The sequence below is a fragment of the Hemicordylus capensis genome, chromosome 1 (assembly GCF_027244095.1).
Source record: "Hemicordylus capensis ecotype Gifberg chromosome 1, rHemCap1.1.pri, whole genome shotgun sequence".
In the NCBI taxonomy this organism is placed as follows: domain Eukaryota; kingdom Metazoa; phylum Chordata; class Lepidosauria; order Squamata; family Cordylidae; genus Hemicordylus; species Hemicordylus capensis.
In genome coordinates this window covers 202,875,359-202,902,166 of record NC_069657.1, presented here as the reverse complement: position 1 = coordinate 202,902,166, position 26,808 = coordinate 202,875,359, and the positions used below count along the sequence as shown (strand labels likewise).

Below are 26,808 nucleotides of genomic sequence, written 5' to 3'. Positions count from 1 at the left end.
GCCACAGCATGGCCAGCCCGTTAGCCACCACACTGCATGGAGGGGTCTAGCCAATCCCAGCCCGTATGGTTGTAATCAAATCAAAATAAACATTGACCGTTTCACCATCACATGTCTCCGCGTCTCCTTGGGGTCTTGGGACAAGATGTCATGACAGGTGCACTCTCAGCATCCCTTGTCTCATTGCAGGTATCATCTGAACTGACTCATTGTTAGGCCTCTTCAAAGAAATCCTCTCTTTTCTCAAGTAGTTAGACCTCTCAATCTATGATATATTTGGAAGAGTTTGTGTAAAATAACAAACTTACAAAATAACATGCCAAGTTAGCAGGGATGGAACTCCTGCTAACTTGGCAAAGAGGCACCTTTTAACATGGTGATTCTCTTTATTTAGTAGGGGGAGAGTAACTGGCCCTATCCACCCCCAGCACAGTACTTCCAGTGGCTGTTGCTGGTGTCTATCTTATGTTTCTTTTTAAATTGTGAGCCCTTTGGGGACAGGGTTCCATCTTATTTGTTTGTTATTTCTCTGTGTAAACTGCCCTAAGACATTTTTTGAAGGGCAATGTAGAAATTGAATGACTGAATGAATGAATGAATGAATGAATGAAATAGAGTCATACTTCTGGATGACCTACAGATACCAAGTTTGGCAGGCACAATGTGCCCACTGAAATTAGCTGAATGCACCACATTTTACTCTGCAATGTGCTCGGTGAAAGTTTAATTTTAATTTTTTAGAATACATTCTGACTGTAATCATAAAATTTGAGTGGTAATTGTTCTTAACAGATTTTTAACACTCAATAATCAAACCAATAATTCCAAAATAATATGTCAAGAGAAGCAGAAGATCTTTCTCAGATTCAAATTTATCATATATGTTCATTATTCAATAAAATGGATAGTGCTTTAAGTTAAAATCCAATACATGTTAAACTGTTCTTTGACTTCCTTTTTGCAAGCATATTAATAGCAAATTCTGTTACTTATATTTCACTTCTTGAACTTTCTGAGAAGCTTAATCTACACAAAATGACTTTGCCCAGTCAACACAGTGGGCCTCACCTACTAGTCTTTATAAATTCATCAAATTCTTACCAACTTCTTGGAAGTGTTCAGCCTACCTACCACTTGTCCTTTGGATCCATGCCCAACATAGCTTATAACATCTAGCAGGGAGGTTGCTAGAAATGGCCTAGTTGACATTATAAATGCCTCACTGAGGGAGATCTGGAGGCCTCCATGTTTGAAGGAGGCAATTGTGAGGCCTTTACTTAAGAAGCCTGCCCCTGAGCCCTCAGTGATGGATAATTATAGTCCAGAGAGCTATTGTATGGTGTCCCTCAGGGCTCCATTCTGTCTCTGATGCTTTTTAGCATCTACATGAAACCGCTGGGTGAGATCATCAGAATATTTGGAGTAGGGTGTTATCAATATGCTGATGACACCCAAAGCTATTTCTCCATGGCATCATCATCAGATAATGGCATAAGCCCCCCTAAATGCCTGCCTACAGGCAGAAATGGACTGGATGAGAGCTAATAAATTGAAACTGAATCCAGACAAGATGGAAGTACTCATGGTAAGGGATCATACTTTGAGGAATGTATGCTGGCCTTGGGCTGAAATAAACAAATACAATACAGGTGAAACTCGGAAAATTAGAATATCGTGCAAAAGTCCATTAATTTCAGTAATGCAAATTAAAAGGTGAAACTGATATATGAGACAGACGTATTACATGCAAAGCGAGATAAGTCAAGCCTTAATTTGTTATAATTGTGATGATCATGGCGTACAGCTCATGAAAACCCCAAATCCACAATCTCAGAAAATTAGAATATTACATGGAACCAAGAAGACAAGGATTGAAGAATAGAACAATATCGGACCTCTGAAAAGTATACAGTGTACTGTGCTTGATTGGCCAGCAAACTCGCCTGACCTGACCCCATAGAGAATCTATGGGGCATTGCCAAGAGAACGATGAGAGACATGAGACCAAACAATGCAGAATTGCTGAAGGCCGCTAATGAAGCATCCTGGTCTTCCATAATATCTCATCAGTGCCACAGGCTGATAGCATCCATGCCATGCCGCATTGAGGCAGTAATTGCTGCAGAAGGGGCCCAAACCAAATACTGAATACATATGCATGCTTATACTTTTCAGAGGTCCGATATTGTTCTATTCTTCAATCCTTGTCTTCTTGGTTCCATGTAATATTCTAATTTTCTGAGATTGTGGATTTGGGGTTTTCATGAGCTGTACACCATGATCATCACAATTATAACAAATTAAGGCTTGACTTATCTCGCTTTGCATGTAATGCGTCTGTCTCATATATCAGTTTCACCTTTTAATTTGCATTACTGAAATTAATGGACTTTTGCACGATATTCTAATTTTCCGAGTTTCACCTGTACAATACTTTGAGGAATGTGATAGATCTTCCTGTTCTGGGCGGGGTTGCACTACCCACAGGTACGTAGCTTGGGAGTGTTTCTGGACCCAGGCCTCACTTTGGTATCTCAGGTTGAGGCTATGGCCAGGAGTGCTTTCTATCAACTTAGATTGATTCTACAGTTGTGTCCATTCCTTGAAGATAATGATCTCAGAACTGTGGTGAACTCTCTGGTAACCTCTAGGCTTGACTACTGCAATGCACTCTACATGGGGCTGCCTTTGTATGTGGTTCAGAAACTTCAGCTTGTCCAAAATGCAGCAGCTAGATTGGTCTCCGGGGTTCCTCAGATAGACACACTATGCATATTTAAAAACAATTGTATTGGCTGCCAATAGGTTTATGGACAAAATACAAAGTCCTGGTAATTACCTTTAAAGCCCTGGGCTTAGGAGCGGGTTACTTGAGAGAGCGCCTTCTTCTGCATGATCCCCACTGCACATTAAGGTTATCAAGAGAAGTCCATCCCCGGATGCCACCAGCTTGTCTGGAGGCAACTCGGGAACGGGCCTTCTCTGTAGTCGCTCCTGGGATGTGAAATGCACTCCCTATAGATATCCATAGCTCAGCCTTTAAAGGAGTGCTTAAGACACACCTTTTAAGCCAGGCTTTTATTAATCTTTTAATGTTTTAAATTGTTCTAACTCATTGTTTTATCAGTTTGTTTTATTGTGTTTTAATTGTATTTATGGTTGCGAACCTCCTAGAGCCTTCAGCATTAGGCAGTATATCAACAAACAAACAAACTGTCCATTATAGCCTCCTCTTTCACTAATTCACCATGCCTCAAACTCCCACTGTCTTCCTGTCACTCTTTCCTCAAAACATTCCATGCCACGCTACCTATCCTGTCTGAGAACTCAAATTCCTCATAATTTTCTGAAAATGTATTGCTCATCGTGATAAATAGAACAGCTTACACAAATCTACATTAACGCCATAAGGTCTATTTCACCACAGCTATACATTTAATACCCTTGCAGTCAAGCCGTGTAAAACATGGGAAGTGGGTGTGACAAACCGGAAACTGACATTCCTGTTCAGAAAATTCATGAGCCTGATTCCATTCCTGCCTGTTTTATCAGGTTACAGTGCTGACTGGCACTTCTCCTCTTCCTTCTGATCATTTTTTTCTTATTGGCATTTCAGCAGTAAAGGAGTAAATGCCATTCATTCTGACAGTATGTAGCCAATGAATTTAGATTTTTAAAAAATCATATGAGTATTCCCACTCACCTCCCAATGCAAATCTTTTAAAAGGTATGTGTGAACAATGTATTGAGGTTAACTAACCCTTATAGGGTATTTATTATTTATGGTGACTTTTGCGACTTTCATGGCACTATAAATAAAAATGGTTGAGGAAATTAAGCCTCAGCTGCTGAATCACTATATGCAAGTAAAGTATTAATAAATGCATGAAAGTGCTCTAAGACAAACGTTTAAACAACATAAGATACAACAGCTTTTGTCACACTCAGCCCAAAGCTATAAAGATTTAGAGGGCTTTCTTTTTCCAGACTTAAAAATAAATGGAGGGCGATTATTTATTTTTATTAAGAACGGGGAAAGAATCAATATTTTCCCTCTGACTTTAGGCAAAATGAGATTTATTCTTTGAAATAATCCATTACAAGAATTTAAAAGCAAGTAATTCCATTATTATTTGCATAATGAGTAGTATCAGACCTCCTAGGATAAGGGTGCCAGAAGACACAAAATCTTTTCCCCACCCATTTTTGGCATGAAATTATCAGAGTTCCTTATCTTCTCTAAAATCCCATTGTTAGCAAAACATTCGGATTCCTGGAGTTGGCCAAACATTTTACAACAGCATGTTCAAGCCTTTTGATACAAGAATACATACAGAAAGTAGGGCACTCTTGAGAAACATATACCTTAGTACATACACTTCATAACTTTATAGTTCCTGTTTAAGGATTTCAAAATGAAAGAAAAGCCTGATTCTATAACTTACCACAGTGTCAAATGAAGAAGTCAGGAAGGGGTGCAGCAAGCACTGCAGAAACAACATCAAGATCAGCAGCCCTTTACCAGGGCAAAAGGATATTGGAGCTATTGCATTGGCTTTACCATTGACATCAGTTACAGTGAGGGAAATAAGTATTTGATCCCCTGCTGATTTTGTCCATTTGCCCTCTGACACAGAAATGACCAGGCTATAATTGGAATGGTAGGTTTATTGTAGCTGTGAGAGACAGAATAACAACAAACAAACCCTCAAAAGCCCAGTGCCCAAAAGTCAGCGATGGATTTGCATTGTAGTGAGGGAAATAAGTATTCGATCCCCTATCAACCAGCAAGATTTCAGGCTCCCAGGTGTCTTTTCACTATATGCAGGTAACGAGCTGAGATGAGGAACACCCTCTGTAAGGGAGTGCTCCTAATCCCAGCTTGTTACAGTACCTGTATAAAAGACACCTGTCCATAGAAGCAAGCAATCACTCAGCTTCCAAACTCACCACCATGCCCAAGACCAAAGAGCTGTCGAAGGATGTCAGGGACAAGGTTGTAGACCTGCACAAGGCTGGACTGGGCTACAAGACTATTGCCAAGCAGCTTGGTGAGAAGGTGACTACAGCTGGCATGATAACTCGCAAATGGAAGAAACACAAAATAACTGTCAATCTCCCTCAGTCTGGGGCTCCATGCAAGATCTCACCTCATGGAGTTGCAATGATCATGAGAACGGTGACAAAGCAGCCCAGAACTACACGGGGGAAACTTGTCAATGATCTCAGGGCAGCTGGAACCATAGTCACCAAGAAAACAATTGGTAACACACTACGCCGTGAAGGACTGAAATCTTGCAGTGCCCGCAAGGTCCCCCTGCTCAAGGCAGCACATGTACAGGCCTGTCTGCAGTTTGCCAATGTACATCTGAATGATCCAGAGGAGAACTGGGCGAAAGTGTTGTGGTCAGATGAGACCAAAATCAAGCTCTTTGGCATCAACTCAACTGGCCGTGTGTGGAGGAGGAGGAATGCTGCCTATGAGCCCAAGAACACCATCCCCACCGTCAAACATGGAGGTGGACACATTATGCTTTGGGGGTGTTTTTCTGCTAAGGGGACAGGACACCTTCACCGCATCGAAGGGACGATGGACGGGACCATGTACCGTCAGATCTTGGGTAAGCACCTCCTTCCCTCAGCCAGGGCATTGAGAATGGGTCGTGGATGGGTATTCCAGCATGACCATGACCCAAAACACGCAGCCAAGGCAACAAAGGAGTGGCTCAAGAAGAAGCACATGAAGGTCCTGGAGTGGCCCAGCCAGTCTCCAGACCTTAATCCCATAGAAAATCTGTGGAGGGAGCTGAAGGTTCGGGTTGCCAAACATCAGCCTCGAAACCTTTCTGACTTGGAGAGGATCTGCAAAGAGGAGTGGGACAACATCCCTCCTGGGTTGTCTGCAAACCTGGTGGCCAGCTACAAGAAACGTCTGACCTCTGTGATTGCCAACAGGGTTTTGCCACCAAGTACTAAGACATCTTTTGTGAAGGGATCGAATACTTATTTCCCTCACTACAATGCAAATCCATCGCTGACTTTTGGGCACTGGGCTTTTGAGGGTTGGTTTGTTGTTATTCTGTCTCTCACAGCTACAATAAACCTACCATTCCAATTACAGCCTGGTCATTTCTGTGTCAGAGGGCAAACGGACAAAATCAGCAGAGGATCAAATACTTATTTCTCTCACTGTATGTGTAACTTACTGCTGGGTTATACAAAGCTCTAACATGGCCTTGAATTGGGCAGAGAGAAAACATGGCAGAAGCAAAACTGCAGATGACTTGCCTGATCACCACATATTTTGTTTGAAAGGTGCTATGGTTGTGATAAGCAATAATGTTAAAATATCCCCCCTGCCTAGATAAATGACTGTTCGTCTACATCTCAAATATACTAGCTACAAAAAAATATAAATAAAGAGTTTTCTGTCTTATCTATCCAGTACTATTGGAAAGTGAGTGTGTGTGATCATAAACACCTCTTTGAATGATACTAGAGGTATTATAATTACTTTCCAAAACCTACATCTGACAACATGATAATAGCTTATTAATTCTTTGCAACTTTGCTGCCAGTTGGTTATGTTAGTTGTATAACTTTTTTAATCAGAAAAAGTGAAAAAAGATTAAAAACATAAACAAGAAAATATTAGAAAACAGATATGTTACAAAACAGAAATATATAAAGGTGGACAGGGTCCTGGAATGAATTTGAAAGTATCACAAATGAAATCAGTTTTGTCTACAGATGTATCTATATGTTCCTTGGTGAGATTTCTTATATGATAGATTAAGTTTCAACCTTTTGGAAATACTCTAAATTCTAATAAACCGTTCTGAGACAGGGCGCTCCTATTTCTCCTCCCTCAACTGTCCAGTATACAAATCCTTCTGGTTGTCAATAAACGAATTGGTTCTAAATGAAGCTGGGGCAAGCATCTGAAGCAGTTAACAACCATTATAAAAATATACAGACAAAAACAATAACATCCAAAAAGAAAGCCACCACAGGAAAAATAAGCATGACATTCACCATGCGTGGCAGTAGCATCATACCAGTTTCCACCAACTTCAAAGAACTGCATTGTCATGTTCACCTGGGCTGAGCCGCTGCAGTGGGAATTTGTCCTTCCAGGTCCTGGACAATGTCGCCCAAAGGGATAAACCATTAGCTCCCTTAACAACTGGAAGGATATAAGTAGCTTCATGTCGAAAGCAAGCCTTGCCTCCGTCTGAAGGTCTCCTTGGTCCTGTTTTATTGTGTCTGTTCTCCTTGGCTTGACTCCTTGACTTCTCAGACATCTGGCTACATTCCTAACTTCTAGTTTGTCTCCCCAGCCTGATCCTGAACTCCATTCCTGAACTCTAGTTTACTGCTTGAATTCTGGTTTCTGACTTCTGGCTCTGCTGACCACTGTCCCAGACCTATGACTCACGACATGATGGCAAGTAAGGTATTGCCAACTGCTGGTTTCTGGTGAATGTGCACTTCTGATGTGAGCCAGAAGTTCCATGCATTTTGTGTCATCTGAATCCACCAATGTCTGGTTGCTGAGCAGAACCTCCTTCCGCTACTTGAGATCTGCACCCAAGATTTGAAATTGGGTGGCAGTTGTCAGGTGGCAGAGGGAAGTGCTGCTGAACTGGACGTTGGTGGGTTTGGATGACCTGCAATGTGCACAACTTCCAGATCTTGCCAGGAGCACGTTTTCCAGGAACCAGCAGTTAGTGTCACCTTACTTGTCACCATATTTCTGAACCCACCCACTGTGTGATCCTGGTCTGTCCACTTGGTTCCTGACTTTGGGTCTGACTCTTACCTTCTCACCTGCCCCTCATTTTCTGATTGTCTGCTGGACACTCCCAGTCTGGGCCTCAGACCCTATGCAACTTTGAAATAGCTTTGCCCTGACATTCAAACAACCATATTTTACCACCCCCTACACCCAAAAGATGAGTAATTGAGCCAAGCAGACTTTAGTCAGTAGGGCATTCCACTGTTCAAAGCACTTCACAGGGATTAAAGGGTAATTAAAGGGTAAACTGATCCTCCTTAATATTTGAGGAGTTCCCCCTCATTTTACTGAGCCACCCATCAAACCTAATGACCCACCAGTCCCCAAAACATATCCCTCCCACCAAAGTGACTTCCCATTAGCCCAAAAATTTTTAAGTGAGGAGTTGATCCTCAAGCTTTCCCTCTGTCTTCATCCCTGCAAAGATAATCTCAGGACACCTTAGAACAACCTGTAAAGGAAGTTCCAGATTTGGGAGTGAGGGGACTGTTGCTGAGAAGCTGTACTGATAATCAGGCTTGAGGGAGCATTAGGCCTCAATTAGAATAATTGCTTGGAGAGTGGGTTTCTCCAAATAAGGTAGAAAGCCTGGGAGACTCAATCCAGAGTGAGGGGAAGGGTTTGGTAGATAACAGCCTATAGAAGAGTAGGGGAGGGGTGTGTGAGAGTTCAGTTCTTCCCTGGAGGCCTCTGAAGAAGATCTGATCAGCAGCTACTATAGGAAAAGGGGAGACTAACAGCCTTGGGATGGGAATCAACTGGGAGTAAGTAGGAAAGATAGGGACCAGTTTAGCTGGATGCATCAGGAAATTTATTTTTGTTTAAGTGCTTGGATCTGACTACATGGTTCTTGTAGTTCCTTAGGAAGGGTTTTACTTGAATGGAAGCAGTGATTATTGATACCTCTATAGTTTCTTGATCATCCCATTATGAATAAATCCTTGTTGTTATACAGTGTCAATCCTTATTGCGTCCTGCCCTAGTCACACACACTTGAAGGCCTACGACTGTTCAAGTCTTTCTGTATGGAGAAGTTTTCCACTTTGCTGTCCCAGAATATTCCCGTGGAAGGGTGAATCTGTTTATATAACAAGTTGTTCTAGTAAGAACTAATCTGCCTACCTTCCTTTCACTATCTCTGCAACTGGAATAAATTTGGTCCAAATCGGTTAAGCAGTTCACAAGTTAGCCCACTTGCACCTCAGATGTTCATGTCTGCCATCTTGAATTGGGATGGATGACATCATTACAAACTATATGTTTGAGGTGTCCCTATGTGTCTGTAGGGCACAAATTTGTACCAAATTTGGTCCAAATCTGTTTCCACTGGCAACTCAAATGTTCATGTGTCCACCTTCTTGAATAAGGATGGATTACATTATTACTAATGATGCCCTTAAGGTGTCCCTACATGTCCCTCCAGCTGTAGCAAATTTGGTTCAAATTGGTTAGGCAGTTCACAAGTTAGCCCACTTGCACCTCAAAGGTTTACACATCTGTCGTCTTGAATCAGGGTGGATGGCATCATCACAAACTATGCCATTGAGTGTCCCTGTGTGTCACTCACTACAACTGTACCTAATTTGGTTCAGATCTGTTAGACAGTCCACAAGTTAGCCCACTTGCACCTCAAATGTTCATGTGCCCACCATCCTGGATTGGGGTTTATAATAGCATCAGAAACTAAGGCATTGGGGCATCCTTATGTATCCCTACAGCTGTGGCAAAAATTTGGTTCCAATTGCTTAGGCGGTTCACAAGTTAGCCAACTTGTGCCTCAAACATTTACATGTCCGCCATCTTGAATTTGAGTGGATTACATCATCACAAACTACACCATTGAGGTCCTACAAGGTTCTACACCACTGAGGTCCTTATGTGTCCCTACAACTATACCTGATTTGGTTCATGTTGTTCCGGGCGTTGCAAAGTTGATGTTGATTGCAAAGTTGATGGGCATTGCAAAGTTGATGGGCAGGGGGCAGACACACATCCAGAATGTCAGGTGATCTAATAAGCCTACTGGAAAGTAGTCTTAAAAAGTGGATGGTGGCAGGCATCAATTGAACATAAGAACAGCCCTGCTGGATCATGCCCAAGGCCCATCTAGTCCAGCATCCTGTTTCGCACAGTGGCCCACCAGATGCCACTGGAAGCCACAGGTAGGAGTTGAGGGCATGCCCTCTCTCCTGCTATTACTCCCCTGCAACTGGTACTCAGAGGCATCCTGCCTTTGAGGCTGGAGGTGGCCCACAGCCCTCCAACTGGTAGCCATTGATAGAACTCTCCTCCATGAAGTCATCCAAACCCCTCTTAAAGCCATCCGGGCTGTTGGCTGTCACCACATCCTGTGGCAGATAGTTCCACAAGTGGATCACACATTGTGTGAAAAAGTACATCTGTTTGTTGGTCCTAGACCTCCTGGCAATCCACACATGTACTTGTCCCCTTATCCCATGACTGCTAAGTTTCCTCAGGAGTCTTTGATGAGGAACTTTGTCAAAAGCTTTTTGGAATCCAGGTATACTATGTCAACTGGATCACCTTGATCCACACACTTGTTGACACTCTCAAAGAACTCCAAAAGGTTAGTGAGGCAAGATTTACCTGTATGAGATGATGCCTACCAGCATCTTCCTATATCGCTGCTGCCCGATATAGTAGCAGCGGGGATTCGAACAAACAACCTTCTGCTTGTCAGTCAAGCATTTCCCCACTTTGCCACAAGGTCATCAGATCCAAATTAAAGATAAGAATTAAAGACAATCTGGCAGCCTAACATTCTCTTTTTTGCTTTCAGAAGATAGGGCAACTCTGCAAGCTAATGGTTCTTGTCAGCTTCTAAATGCTGAAGTGGTCTCCTTTATGCCCGAATCTGGAACCCCAGCCACACTAGCAGCCGCAACTACAGCACCAACGCCCTCATCGTCAGCTTCCTCCAAGAGCACAAATGGAACTGCTAACGCCATTTCTGAATCAGAAGAGGAGAAAGCCAAAAAATTGCTTTACTGTTCATTATGCAAAGTGGCTGTGAACTCCCTGTCGCAGCTAGAGGCCCATAACACGGGTGAGTGTCTACCAGAAATAACTAAATGCATAACTGCATTTTTGAATTGTTAAGATATTTGGCATTTAAACAGTGCAATCTATATAACTGTTTGACTCCAGTATTTTTCTGAAAAGGAAATAAGGTTTTATTTAAAATATACAGTGGCAATTATTATGTTTCTGCCTACAGATAACACATGAAGCATTAATTCTATTCTTTATTAAAGCTCTTAATCATCTGGTTATTCTGAAGTAGACATCTATTGCATTGCTTAGTAAAACCTTTTCCCATGAATAATCTTGTTGCCTAGACTGATAATTCCTCCCAGCTTCCTAGAGTCCATATTTTACCCCGATTCCAGCAGATGCTGTTCCATGACACAGAAAACATTTTTTACTAATGGGAATCCAAAAAACTTGGGCTTAATAAATGTCTTCTAAATTCATTGGCTTTTGGGGGTGGGCTTGTGGGAACGGCAAACAAGCAATTTCCTGGAGGCATGAACTTTGCCAAAAGTGTTTTAGTGCAGGACTGGGTTACCTCCGTGGCAGTGGTGGTTGCAGCAGTACTGCTGCTTTCCCCAGCAGCTAGCTCTGGCAAGCCACCATAGTGTTCTCCAGAATGCACCAGGGCTTAACTGGGGATGGAATTAAGTGGGGTAAAGTAGAGCATGTTATGAGGTAATATATAGTAGCATAGGAAGCTGCCATATACTGAGTCATTGGTCTATCTAGCTCAGTATTTTCTTCACAGACTGGCAGCGGCTTTTCCAAGGTTGCAGGCAGGAATCTCTCTCAGCCCTCTCTTGGAGATGCCAGGGAGGGAACTTGGAACCTTCTGCTCTTCCCAAAGCGGCTCCATCCCCTGTAGGGGATATCTTACAGTGCTCACACTTCTAGTCTCCCATTCACATGCAACCAGGGCAGACCTGCTTAGCTAAGGGGACAAGTCATGCTTGCTACCACAAGACCAGCTTTCCTCCTATTAATAAAGACAGTTCAAAGAAACTTGGGGGCTGTTCACATAGGGCTGCTTTAATAGGGTTCCTGTTGGTTCCTTCCAAATTTTAAGCCCAGATGGTTGGCTTAACTGCGGAATTAAGTGGGATAAAGTAGAGCACGCTATGAGGTAATATATTAGCAACATATAAATGCAATAAAGATAATTCAAAGAAATCTGAGGGCCGTTCACAAAGGGCTGCTTTAATGGGGTTCCTGTTGGTTCCTTCCAAAAAAATTTCCATGCACTGTTCGTACCGTGCACCGTTGAAGTCTGTGTAGGATGTACCACTCCCAGGGTGGTACACTCCCAGTGGTACTTTACGGTAAACATAAGAACATAAGTAGGCTTTTCTTAAAACCTCACTTTTTGCTTCTTTTTAAAAAAACTTTTGGGTTAAAATTTTGCTTTTTGCTAATTTTTTGTAAACATTTGCTTGGTGATCTTGCCAAACATCATATGCACCCGCCCTGTGCGGGTGCATACAATGTTCCGCAAGATCATCAAGCCAATGTTCACAAAAAAATAGCAAAAAGTAAGGTTTTACATGAGTGAGGCCTACTTATGTTCTTATGTTCACCATAAAGTACCACTGGGAGTCAAATAGTCAGGAGGCTTTTCAAAAGAGGAAAAAAGAAATCAATTTTATTAAAAGAGGAAAACAAAATGTACCATGCGGTTGCACAGAACGATGTTCCGCAAGATCACCAAGCAATTTTTTTTTTAAATGAGGAAAGTGTGGCTTTAAGAAATGGTGCTCTATCGCTATGGCCTCTCCATAAATATCAGAAGAAACATCAGGGTTCTCCAAGGTATCCCCCCCAAAACACTGTAAAAAGTGGAACTTTTTAGCACAGGCATAATTTGGGCTAAGCTCCAATGTGCAGTGAAAAACCTGAATTATGTATGGTGTGCAACTTAATAGCCTGCAGGGACTTTGAGGTAAATCCCCCCTGATGTGCAAACGCACATCCACCATTCTCAAAGTAAATTCGCCATCTGGGTAATGTACCCAGGTAATGTAAAGTACCCAGGTAATGACTTCTACAAATATAATCTCTCTCTGCACTCCACAAAGTTTTGACAGAGTTTCATCTGTGTGCAGGAGTAAATGCTCACATCAGTAAAACACCATACAGTTTTTTTTAATGCAACCATTCATTCACAGAAGTAGTAGTTCTCTGCAATATTTTATCAAAACACGTGTGCATCAATAATATAGGATGGAGGCAAAGACTCAAATGAGCTCCAAGCTGCTTCCAATTGTGCGTGGTTGCCCCACAGAACAGTAAAAGAGTGGAAGAGGGGAAATCTACACATCCCTTTTTAAAATGTTGCAGCCACCACAAGGATCCTCAGCATGGGGAGGGGTTTTGTGACTGGCTCCAGGGTCATCCATTGCTGTCCTCAGCACATTTCTAAATGGCTCTGACATGTGATGTTCTTGACACAAAAGCCGCTGTGAATTCAGTTTAATAGGGCAACTGAACAGGGTTAGAGTGAATTCAAAATGGTAACCATGTCAATCTGTTGTAACAAAGTCATCAAAGAGACCTGTGGCACCTTGAAGGCTAACAGATTTATTGGGGCAGAAGTTTATATGGGCCAGAGCGCACGTCATCAGATTCATGGTGCAAAGGCATGCACGAGTGGTATGAAATTGATGGAATTAACTAAACCAGAAGCTTGTGTGCAGGGCCACAGAGCCCTCCAGCTCTTGTGTTGGTCTTATACTCAAAGTTACTATCTCATGTAGGTTTGGGGGTGTTTTTTTAGTTGAGAAAATAGATGTTAAAAGCTACTTTTTGTTTCCCCAAGAGAAATATAATTGTGCCTATGAATCTCTTCCCTCAAAGTGTTTTTGAGTTTTTATTTTTTAAAAGCACAGCAACTACAAAGAGCCATATGTTCTCTCTGTCCTTTTACTAAGGGAACAAACTCAAGAAAAAACATGCCTTCTTGCATGCAATCTTTGCTCCTTGTTCGCTGGTCAACAAAAGCTGCTTACAAGAACTGAAAGGGCAGGAGTTGCTAAGTTGTTAGAACCACAACAAAGCTGCTATTTCCCAAACATGGGCTTTGCTGGTTAACGGCAATGCTGGGGCAGTGGGAACATCTGCAGAGAAAACCCACTGGGGGAAAAGGGGGTAGCTAACCCTTTCCTTGCCCTCCAGTTCTCCTACCACATTCCTCCTCCACACCTTCCCTCCCCCAATAAAGCTTATTTCTGGTCTTGGGCTGACATAAGGAGTGAACGCGGGAAGACAGAAAAGAGAAGGAATTATGGGGTCGTAATGGCAGTAGTGACACTGGATGGCAAAAGAGTAAAGCAGTCCCTGTCTTCCTGTTGATTCTCCCCTGCAAATGCCCCTGACAATGGATTTATAAGGCAAACATGAGGTTGAGATCCCCATGTATGCCTCATAATGTGACCATTCACACAACCTACCAGGCGGATGGGTGAGGAGAAGCCTTTGCAAATCTTGCCTTCCTTGCAGATGATCTTCTGCCTGTGTTCCCACATGCTCAGCACTGCTCAGTGCTGCTCCATGCAGGGCAGATTGCTCTGAGGCCAGGACTCAATATTCTGCCCTCTGGGTATCCCACAGTGCACCGCGCACTGAGCGCAGAGCACTGGAGGATTCCTTCAGGGGACAGGTGCTCTAGGCACTCATCTCTCTGTCAGTAGCCCGCAGGTAGCCCTCTGTAGGCTAGGTAGCAGGTTGCCCACGCTGACACATGATCCCAGCAGCCTTATCCTTGGCTAAGAGCTGGGTGTCAGTGCTGGGTCAGTGCCGCGTGGAACACAGCAGTTCTCACGGGCAGCCAAGCCCATCCTTGGATGCCCAAGCCTGGGTTAAGCTGCTTGGGAAAACAGCCTCAATATGTAGCTCCACCTCAGGTTCTATCATAAAATTCCATTATTTGTGTATCTCCACAGCGGGATTGTAAATCCTTTTAACACAATCAGTTTCCCCCCCTTCTTATCACTCCATAACAGAAGTGGTTTGAGGGCTGTCATTGGACTTTCCATAGCATATTCATGATATTTTCAACATTCAGTGTTAAGTGATCTCTTATAGCTCAGTACTGCTGGGAGAATATGGCTCTCTAGTACTTCCACTTCTCCTTTGTTTTTAAATAAAAGGGAACATAATGGTCCACAGATCAAGAGGGAAGAGTTTAGTGAAGGCAACTCTCCTTCCTGGATAAGCATTTTGTAACTTTAAAAAAATCGCTTTTCCTCTTCCCATGCCAGGGATTCCAAAAAGGTGGAATATGGGAACCTTCTTTTGGAAGGCCATCAAGCGCCTTGTAGTTGGAGCTATGGACAGAATGGCAAAGAGAGCTATGGAGAGGGGTGTCGTTATGATCAATGCCCAACTAATAGGCAGTTTCTGATCCTTAACAAGGTCAAAATTGTATAGATGCGCTCTCATAGCAAAGCACCTGAGAACTGTTTGGTGTAGAAAAAGAGTTAGGATAAGTCATGATTAACAGAATCCTTGCTTCATATTGACACATGTAACAGAAATTACAGAAAGAGGGGGAAACCATAGAGCAACTGAATGTTTTTAGTTTGTAATTTAAGGGGGAAACCATTGTTTGATTCTTTTGCAAAATGGCTCTTCAGGTTCCAAGCACAAGACAATGGTTGAAGCTCGGAATGGTGCAGGTCCAATTAAGTCTTACCCCAGACCTGGATCCAGACTGAAGACTCAGAATGGCAGTAAGGGCTCAGGACTGCAGAACAAAACATTTCATTGTGAGATCTGTGATGTCCATGTCAATTCTGAAATTCAACTTAAGCAGGTACGTTGTACACATTAAAAACCACTGCGCTAGTGTAGCAACTGTTGTACTTGATCATGGCGTTATTTGCTTCAGGCCACATGCTCAGTTCATTAAGCAACTGGGTTCCATTTCGCAGACCCCAAGTATTGAACAAACCATGCCTGCTCTTGTAGGATATACCACATAAGCCACAATAATACTTTTATTAGTAATATAAGTAAAAACAGAAAAGGTTACATCTCTGAGAGTCATACATGAATACATACAAGAACACATCCATCCTGAAAACCTCCTCTATATGCAAGATACAAATAGTAATTATATATATATTTATATATGTGTGTGTGTATATAATTATAGAGTACGTAATATTAACATGGACCTCAATCTTACCAGTAAAATTTCAGACCTCTAAACCAATTGAGTATCTAGCAATATGAAGAGGGGAGAGTCAAGACAAACAAACAAAAAACATATACATGAATATTATAATTGATTCAGGCACAGAGCAATACATCAGCAGTAGGGGTCCCATCCCATACTTTCCAATTTGCTTTTAAATGGGCAGATATTGAAAGCACAAGGCTTTCAGAACAAGTATGAAAATATTTAGACAGAATTTGCTAACAAATGAGAGCCACTTCCTTAATACTATTGTTTTATGTCATGGAAGTATTTCTGCAGGTCACTTCCATCATGTTTAAAATAGTAATGCTGGTTTTATACTTTCATCTGTTTGTGAGAGAAACCACAGCTATGCCAACTTGCCCTTGTATCCTCATCATACCCACAACTTTTTCACACACAGATAGATGCGTAAACTCATGTGTTATTGTTATTGTTACATTTATATCCCACTCTTCCTCCAAGGAGCCCAGAGCGGTGTACTACATACTTAGTTTCCTCCTCACAACAACCCTGTGAAGTAGGTTAGGCTGAGAGAGAGAAGTGACTGGCCCAGAGTCACCCAGCTAGTTTCATGGCTGAATGGGGATTTGAACTCGGGTCTCCTCGGTCCTAGTCCAGCACTCTAACCACTACACCATGCTGGCTCTCCTGAAGACAAGACAAAAAATTATTAATTATTACAATTATTACAATTTTGTGAGAGAAAGCGACTTTAGGCAGCATTGTGGAATACATATGGCCAGTATATGTGTAGAGTTATAGTAGTAATTGTTCTCTGTTCTTCTACTTTTTCTTCCATTATTCACCAGCATCTGATTCTTTTCCCCACCTCTCTACCTGTATTGTTTCCTCCGTACCCAATGTGTCCATTTAATTCTATTGCGCAGCATCCATAGTGGCACTCACCGAAGGGCTTCTTGCAGTTCTCATGCTCTGCAAAGTTGCATTATCACTAACAAAAGAGAAACAACCCAAATGCATGTTGTGCAAGGGATACCGTATTTGCATTGATACAGAGTTGTTCAAGAGACTGAGTAAACATTTGTACAAGGGAGTTCTCCCTTTGCACATATATGCGGTTATACAAGAGATGCTGTGACTGGTTGTGCAACATGTTGTACAAGAGTTTCCGCTAGCACAAGAACTAGTCTAGAACTAATTAAGGTGAATTTCTTTGCACAACCATTGATTGATTGATTGATTGATTGTTAAATTTATATACCGCCTTTCATTAAAAACAATCCCAAGGTGGTTTACAAAAATTAAAAAACATAATAAAAATGGCAGTTAAAAGTATTAAGCACATATTAAGTATGTGCTATGTCCTTCCAATGACACAAGAGCCTTTACACGAACAGTCTGGATGATACCCAGTGCCTCTCGGTTTATAGCAAAGAACTCCAAATTGTTACCTTGGGCAAATTTTTAATTAATACAATTCTTAGTATTCAAAATGTGCCTAATCTGTACAATTCTGATAATTGAAGCTGGGGTTTTCTGGTTGCATGGGGGACAGTTTGTCTTGTAGCCGCTGACTGCCACTTGTGCTGACTACTGACTACCTTGATGACTATGCATATGGAATGAACTATTTTTAGGGGTTCCCTCTAACAGGGATTCCCAGATGTTGTTGACTACAACTCCCATAACCCCCAAGCAAAAGTCATTATAGCTGGGGATTCTGGGAGTTGTAGTCAACAACATCTGGGAATCCCTGTTAGAGGGAACATTGTTGCTGTGTTAATATTTAATTTGATTGAGGTCATTTTTAAGTCATTGTTGTAAGCTAGTTTGGACACCTTTTTAAAGAGAAAAGCAGGGTATACTTTTAAAAAGAAATAAAGTGAGAGTCTACTTAGTTTACTGTCTTCTTGGAGTACGTTTATATTGTGCATGCTGATTGTATAACTGTAACATCAAGTGATGACTTCCCAGTAAGAGTTTTTTCATCTCCCCTGATGTCAACTCAAATGTAACACTTCTCCTTGGATGCACAGGGTCAACTGTGAGCCATCAAACACTGAGATGATAACTGATGTAGATCAAAAGATCCTTGTACAAGGATTACTTGGGATGGAGCATCTTCTAGTAGACTGAAATACTTTTAATAGAACATTTTGTTTTATATTTCAGCACATTTCCAGCAGAAGGCACAAAGACAGAGTTGCAGGGAAGCCTACAAAACCAAAATATAGTCCATATAACAAACTACAACGTAGTCCAAGTATCTTAGCGGTAAGTATTACCTAAGTATGGAATATATGCTGAATGGACCATGAACATTAGGTATCTGTCCCCTATGCATACATCAGTCCATATCAAGTGGCACAATATGCCAGGTCAACGCATAGATGGCATGGCAGTGCAAGACACTAACAAGAATAATCAATTTAATGTTGAACTGATAGCCTGTTGGATAGATAAAAATATTCTTAAAAGCTTGCTCCATAATTTTAAAGGCTGGAAGGGGAAGGGCATGTTTTCCTGTTAACTAAGCTCTTTAAGGCTGAGAAGAGTTCAGTTGGAGTTCTGACTCTTGGGGGCCCTCCTATCAGTTGCAGAATTACTGCCAATAGCACCAATGTGGGGACTTTTGGTCTGCTATCCCTATCAGACCTAACTAACCGCACAATTCTATTAGAAAACCTCTGAGGACTCAAACATTATTGCATGTTCTGCTCTTCGTTCGGCAGTGTGGCATTCCGTTGATCTCTATTTTCCTTTCTCAGATTCTTCTACTCAAGTTCAGGACATGGTATTGAGAAGTTTTGGGCCCATCTATTGTTAGTGAGGTTATCTTGAAGAAATGTATGTACAAAATACAAAAGTAGGGTCTCCACTGAAGTCAGTGGGAAAGGGCTTCAGGACAGGAGTATGTGATTCCCCTTTTGCAACAGTTTCACTGGCTTCCTTTCTAGGCCCAGTTTAAAGTATCATCTTTAAACAGGGATGTGCAAATTGATTCGGGTACACATTGATCTGTACCTGAATTTAGCTGATTCGGGTGATTCGGAGACAAATCACCCCTGTGGTCCATTGGCTAGATTCGAGTACAAATCAAATCATGCCTGATTCGATTCGAATCGATTTGAGATTTGGATCCCTCCTAATAATTCCCCAAGATTCCCAGCCAATTAAAAAAAAAAAGCTAAGCTCTAGCCCTTGTAGAGGTGAAGTTATGGAGCAAAATGTGTGGTCACTATTTTTCAAGTGTTTGTATTCTTTGGTGTATAATAACTTCCCCTCAATGAATCCCTATGAGGATTCATTACACACCTTCATTTCTTCTATTCATTTTGACTGTCTTTTTGACAGTGCCAACTGTCAACTGCCATGTTCCAACTACACCCCACTCCCACCCGCAAGGCAGTGGGGTACTACTCCATTTATGTTCTAGAATTGTTTTCAAGTTTTTAGGCTCTTTGGTGTCTAACGTTTCCTCATAATGAAGAGTCTAAAAATTCCTAAAATATAAACCGAGTACCCAGTTGCTTGTGGATTGGGGGGTAGTTGGAACATAGGATGCCACTAATTCCCCACCCCAACCTGTTTCAGATCTCAAAATGGAAAATGGAAATTTCCATTTTGGGTATAGTGGAATATAGGAACATAGGAAGCTGCCATATACTGAGTCAGACCATTGGTCTATCTAGCTCAGTATTGTCTTCACAGACTGGCAGCAGCTTCTCCAAGGTTGCAGGCAGGAATCTCTCTCAGCCCTATCTTGGAGAAGCCAGAGAGGGAACTTGAAACTTTCTGCTCTTCCCAGAGCGGCTTCATCCCCTGAGGGGAATATCTTGCAGTGCTCACACATCAAGTCTCCCATTCAGATGCAACCAGGGCAGACCCTGCTTAGCTATGGGGACAAGTCATGCTTGCTACCACAAGACCAGCTTTCCTCTCCACGTCCTGGAAGGCCAGGAGAGCCAATCTGATGGCACAGAGCTCCAGCAAACTGATGCTCCTCTTGGCTTTGAGTCTGTTCCAGGATTGCTTGTGCCTCTCAACCCATGAGGCTGGCATCCATAGCATTCTTCACCCTTGTTGGGGTTAGGAGGCTCCCCCTTCCCCTGTAGTCTTTGTCTAGACATCAGTCCAACAAAACTAGTCCCCCCTTCAAATGTAGCCAGGGCTGACCCTGCTTAGCTAAGGGGACAAGTCATGCTTGCTACCATGAGATAAGCATTGCTTCACGTCGGGGGGAAAGAGGTGGCCTAGAGTGGTGTGGGGTTGGTGATAGTGCCCAAGGGGGGCAAGGAAGCTACCAGAATTTTTTCAAAGGATTTGGGCAGAGGGCTGATTTTGGGTGATTTGTTGAAGTTTGCGGATCTTTAAGGGTTTTCCCCATAAGGTGCAATGGATGTTTCAGCAGCCCCATAACTGCACTTGGGGGTGCTGGGGTGGCCCAGAGCGAGTGGTGGTGTAGTGAACAGAGGGTGCCAGCCACCCCCATGGGTTGCTAACCCATGGGGTACAGGGTTCTGTTGTTTCTGAGGTGTTCTGAGTGTAGATTCTCTGGTAGCAAATGAGAGTGGATTCATGGTTTGTATTGAAAATCTCATTTGCTACCAGAGAATCTACACTCAGAACACCTCAGAAACACCTCAGAACCCTGTACACCATGGGTTAGCAACCCATGTGGGTGGCTGGCACCCTGGTCCTTCTTGCCCTCCCTTTCATGTTTCTTGATGAAGAACATCTTCTTCCAACAGGCCTTTGGCCTGTTGGCTTGATAGTTTTATTTGATTCCCTTTGTGACAGTTCTGCCACACTACACTATAGCAATCAAACTGCTCTTTCTCTTTGCTTTATCTGCTGCCACCCCTTATTCATGACAACCTTCACTATAATATTTCTCTCTATGATATCCATCGCCCTTGGTAGGTGGTAAATGCTGCAGGCATGGGAATTATAAGAGAGGGATAATTGACTTAGAAAGTAAAGAGAATTTATGATTTCTCCAAATCGTGGTGCCTTTAAATAAATACAGAACTTAAAAGATAACTACTGTACAGGATTTCTCCGCCTCTGATAATGTTGGACTTTTACTATGGCTCTGGCAGACAAAATTGGTTGGGTTTGATTTTAGAAGCTGTTCTGAAGGTGGAGATAAAAGACTTTACTTTTTTTTTCTTCCTAACTTTCCTTCCACCATCTCCTTTCCTTGACTCCAGCCAATCATTCCTTCTTCTACCTTACCCTGTCTGTGTTGACCAGCTATATTCCTTATCAGTCCTTCAGTATCTTGTTTCCCACTTTTTGGCTACTTCTTCACCACTGTCAGTTAACTCCCAGCTGAACTCTCCTTCTGCTGCCCAGGTTCTGAAAACCATAGAACTCCTTCCACCAATCAAGTCCACGTCCCCTAGAGACCATCGCTAAAGTCCAAGTGCTTGGCAACAGTTGCTCACTTTACACAAAACCTCCAAACCAAGCAACATACCCAAACATAAGCATTAAAAAACAAACACTGAACCCCCTTTCCAATCAGTTCTTCACACCCTGCATGCACATTTTATCAGCTTTTAGTTATCTATCATTGCTGACCCATGTATGTTTTAATCTTTTATTTTTAATTAATGTTGTATAACTTGGGTGTTGTAAAACTTTTCAGAATGGTGGAATATACATATCTCAATATATAAATAAAATCCCATTGTTCTTGATGGCATTGGAGTGTACCTACAGTATTGCAAATCAGGGATACCTAAGAAACTGATACTTGAATTTTGAAATATGGCAGGTTCTAGCGGACCTACAGAAACAAACCAAAAAGACAATCCTTCTATTTATAATTATAAAGAGAAAATTTCAAATGCTTCAGACTTTATTAACTTATTAGTTTCACAGTGGGAAAGCTGAAGTAACAGCAGGTGCATGCCTGAGTTGAAGCCCAATTTAAGTCTCTAATTTGTAACTGCAAGCAAACAGAGTCTTGGAAACGCACAGGACCACTTCTCACTTTTTATATTAAGACACAGGAGTGCTTTGAATGGGTTCATGCATAACACAGAACCTGAGGTTGCCCCAGCCTGAGATATGGAGGCAACCTGAAGCTGGCACTGCAGCCTATCACACATCTCAATTTTTTTGAAGTAGCCAATTTGAGCCAGAGATATGCCCCCCAGCTGGTCCTCCCAGTGAGGCCCTGGATCTTAACCCACCTTGTGCTGCCTCACTGCCATTGATCCCAATAGCAAGGGGGGAGGGGCTCTTCTGGAATGTGTTGGGGCTTGTAATTTGTATCCCCCAGTTAATTAGCAGAGCACTAAAGAAGCTACCCGCTCCAGTAACAGGGTAGTTGCAGAGTGTAGTTGTTGTAGCTATTTAGAGAAGACACATGGAGATCCTAGTAGAATAAATACAAAGTACAATTTAATGGTGGAGTATACTTTGGATAAGAAAGACCTAACCCTAATCTATAGAACTACATAATTTATGTATTTATTTATTAGAGACATTTAATATACTGCCCACTCCGAAGACTCTGGGTGGTGCACAACAACATGCAAACAGGCAACATTAAAAATTACATTACATTAATAATTAAAAATTATTTTAAAAAACTAAAGTAACTACCAAAGAACAGAAAAATGAACTACAGGGCAAAAGCCTGGCGAAAAAGAAAAGTCTTCAGTAGTGATCATAGAGGGTCATAGAGTAGAGACAGGTAGGACAGGTAGGAAGACCCTTACTCACTATCTCTACTCCCAGTGCTCCGAATCATTCGGATAGTTGGTGCAAAAGGTTGATGCACTGGAACTCCATCTCCAACAGAATGAACCAGAGCTTCATGAACAGTCATGGAGAAGTCGGTTAACAACTTTGCAAGTAGGTTTTGCATTAGGTGTGAACCCACCCTAAAAGTGTCACACAAGGAGGGTGAAGTCAGAAGATTCCATGGGAAGTCAAGCGACTCTAGAATTCTCAACATTTATGTTTCTCTCCATTAATAATGTGCATTAAATCCCCATGTGTTGTAATTTTAGCCATAGCAGGAACTAGTTGTAAAAATGGAATGTGGAAAGCGACCTGTAGACTTGCATCCGCAGTAGAAACGAAATTCAGTTGGGAAACTATATCAATAATGGCAGGCTCACTACAGTTCATCTAATCCCTATAACATGCAAGCATATTGACTTCACTCTAAAAGGTTAACATTAATGCACAATAGCTAATTACTCTGGTCTGTAGTACTGGGGTAAGTCTTAAGCATGTATATCCCTCCTTTGCAGAAATCGAAGAAAGAAGAAAAGGGGGTGGGGGAGATTAAAAGCTTTGGTCAGGATTATTTCTATTTAACCTTGCACATTGGGAAAATAACTACTTGATGTTTTCTCTCTTCCCCACTGCCCCACAGGCAAAACTTGCATTCCAGAAAGAAATGATAAAGCCTTTGGCACCAGCTTTCCTTTCGTCTCCTCTTGCAGCTGCAGCAGCTGCAGCCGTATCAACTACTTTGACTCTGCCTCCTCGTCCCACAGCTGCTTTGTTCCAGGCACCTGCAATCCCCACCGCTCTCCTACGGGCAGGGCATGGCCCTATCAGAGCTACTCCGACATCAATCCTTTTTGCACCCTACTGATCGCTGGATCGACAAGACATAACTATGGCCATTTGGAAAAGAGACAAAAGGAAGCAAGCAAGGGTTCCATATTTTTAAGTGACAGTGTTTTTAAGGCACCATGCTTGATTATGTCCCAACAAAATAGGTTGTGGAGTTCTTCATTGACGGGTATTGCATTCCAGATGACACACGCTTTTTGCTGTTTTGTTTTTGTTTTAAATAAAGAACTCAGAACAATGGTTTACAGAAAAATTAACTGTGCACAAAATACATCAAGGGATCACTCATCTGCTTTTGAGCATGGGGGTGTGATGTGCATTGTGAACAAGGAATGCAGAATATTTTCCTGTCTGACTTGAAAACCAGGGTCTTCCTCCCTCATATTGATGTGCGTCGGCCTCTGGAAACCAACTGGGTAGATTCTGGTATAGAACAAAGCTACGTGAATTGAAACAAGTGCATCAATTGCTGATAACATCTCAATAATGGATTGCAACTTCTTATTTCCTGGGTGCTCCCATGGACAGGGACTGTGTCTTGTTTTAGACATCAGCACTAGTTTATCTTGTGTAGTTCTCGAGATTTATCCCATGTCGAATGTAAACCATTTTAGTTGCTGTGTAAAAGTCTGGAAGCAGAACAGCCTTGAAACTCTTCTTCTTTTAAAGTTAATGTTGTCCTTAATTTAACATTTTATTTAGAAAGATACAGAATAGAAAGCCATATATCAGATAGTTAACATTATGACTTGTTTGCTATTTTCATTTAACTTATTTTGTTTGGATCCCCCCCACCCCCGCCTCAATTCACTGCTGTTACTAAACAATTGCTGCAACGGAGAGCTTCATCATGTATGCATTTATCACAGCTCATGCTCATTATGTGTTGACACAATGGGCCTATGGGGGAATATATATATATATATATATATATATATATATATATATATATATATATTCATATTCCATTTCTAACCTTCTTTCCTATGTAATGATGCTGCATACAGTTGTGGCTCCCTAATGCAATAATGTACAGGAGAGAAAATATTTATAAAATTAATTGTTCCTTCTGTTAACTTAATATATTGTGGTTCTGGCCTTCCTCTTTCCCTGGTTTCCCCTACTCCATTTTATAAAGGTGATCTGGATGCTGACAACACATTGAGTGTTATTAAGGGTCAATGACAGTAATCTCCAAAAACATATTGATCTGTAACCTGTAAAGAATAAAATATATGTGTATTTTTTAAAAGCACGTTTGTAATAAAATAACATGGAAAATATCAAATTGTACATATATATCTTAATGAGCCAAAGAGTGCCAATAGAAATGTTAAATGAGAACTCTGTGTTACTAAAAGATTTTTATTTAAATGTGATAACCTATTTGATGACAGTATCCTTATGGTACAGTGAATGACAACATTGTACAATAGCATCATTACACAGAGTTGGTTTGGACAATACTCTAGTCCAATTCAATGCATGGGGGAGAAACATGGGTGTCCACATCTCTCTGTCAGTATGCTGGTGCAGCAGCATCTAACTACATGGGAGGCAGTTAATTCCCTTCACACAGTTCAAATACTACAAGTAGTATTTGAGGGGTGGTTCACCTAATGGTGCAGCAGGGAAATGACTTGCCTAGCAAACATGAGGTTGCCAGTTCAAATCCCTGCTGGTATATTTCCCAGACTATAGGAAACACTTTATCATGTGAACAACACCTCTCCCTGTGCAATTAGGCAACAGCATACTGAGTAGGAGGAGATTTGTGCACCTCTGCTCCTCCCCCATGCAATTACAACAGCCAGTTTGGAGTATTGTCTGAGCCAGCTCACTGTCATTAGTAATACAATTATATTTGCTATGGATCAAATTATGAATACATCAATAATATCCCCGCCATGTTCCCGAGAAAAGCTTGTTTTCTTGCTGTGATATGCTTTTAAAATAGCCAAGGTAAGTATATAGTAACTATATAGTAACCACAGAGTGTTAACAGAACAAAGGTTTATCTAGTGCAGCATTTTGTCTCCACAAGAAGCCACCCAGGTGCCTAAGATCACAAATGGGACATGGTGGTGAGATTAGAAGTCCTCAGCTTCTGATTACCAGAGTATAGCGCCTCGGGAGATGGAGGACCATTTAGCTATTGTAATCTGACCGACCCATCGTCCATGTGTTTGCCATTAAAAACTATATCTAACAGCTGATTTGTTTCTATAGGCAAATAAATCATATGGTACAGAACTTCTAGGACTGTACCATTTCAGACTGCAAGCTGGGTATTGCATGTTTCTCTTATTTTACTAGACACTCTAATTCTCTCATCTTGGCTTATACAAGCTTCTATCAGCATGGAAACCCACAGACATGCATGCAAACATACACACGCACGCACACACACTGAGGCTGTTCACACAAGCAGCCCTACCTAGGCTTGCACAGCCTCACCTGGGTAGGGTTGCTTATGTGGAGTCAGGGGCGTAGCAAGGTTGGAGTGGGCCCAGAGACAAGATTTTAAAATGCCCCCCCCCTCAAAGTCCAGGGCCTCCGCACACCCCAGGCCCCCAAGGATTCAAGTCTGATATTTCAAAATAAGTATGCTGTCTAGAAATACATTTCACTGAATACACACACACACACTTCACAATATATAGTGATATACATTGAGTACTATATATTTGTGCTACTTTTAATGCCTAGAACACACTAGAAACACTAATTATTAAAATGGGACTATCGCTGCAGATTAGCAAAGGAGACTTTCAACCATGCAGTGTAAACCTATGTATGTTTTCTCAGAATTTTGAACAAATTCAATAAAATTTGATTGCAGGAGGTTTTTCACAGGAGGCTTTTAAAGCCCTTTAACACACATCTCCTCCGGAATGGAGGTGCTGCATTCACATGTTGGCCAGATTGACCCTAAAGTCCCTGCAAGTTATTGGGTAGCAGTTCACACACAAGAAAAATAAAATAAAAGCACCACACATGCTTCACAGTTCTCACTCAGACCTTCTGGGTTGCAAAACAACTTGAGCATAAGTGCATTTATAAATGAATGAATGAATAAATAAATAAATAAATATAATATTGTTTGTTCCAGAAGTTTTTATAATTTTCTGCCATGAAACAAGCCACTTATAGGACTTTCTAGATAGTTTTTTTTTCAAGCCAGCAAATTTTC

The 26,808-nt window shown here is 41.7% G+C and overlaps 1 protein-coding gene across 9 annotated transcripts in view; it reads left to right on the top strand.

Moving 5' to 3' along the window:
- ZNF385B (zinc finger protein 385B) overlaps positions 1-25,829 on the top strand; it is a 298,102-nt gene extending 272,273 nt beyond the window's left edge. For 8 of the 9 annotated variants that reach the window (XM_053269237.1, XM_053269243.1, XM_053269221.1 and 5 more), the window contains 4 exons: positions 10,599-10,865; positions 15,481-15,659; positions 18,183-18,284; positions 23,410-25,829. In XM_053269237.1, coding sequence (XP_053125212.1) covers positions 10,599-10,865; positions 15,481-15,659; positions 18,183-18,284; positions 23,410-23,634 — 773 coding nt within the window. In that variant the 3' untranslated portion in view covers positions 23,635-25,829. The remainder of the gene's footprint in view (positions 1-10,598; positions 10,866-15,480; positions 15,660-18,182; positions 18,285-23,409) is intronic. The other variant, XM_053269231.1, reaches the window with a different exon arrangement.
- The last annotated feature ends 979 nt before the right edge of the window (positions 25,830-26,808 follow it).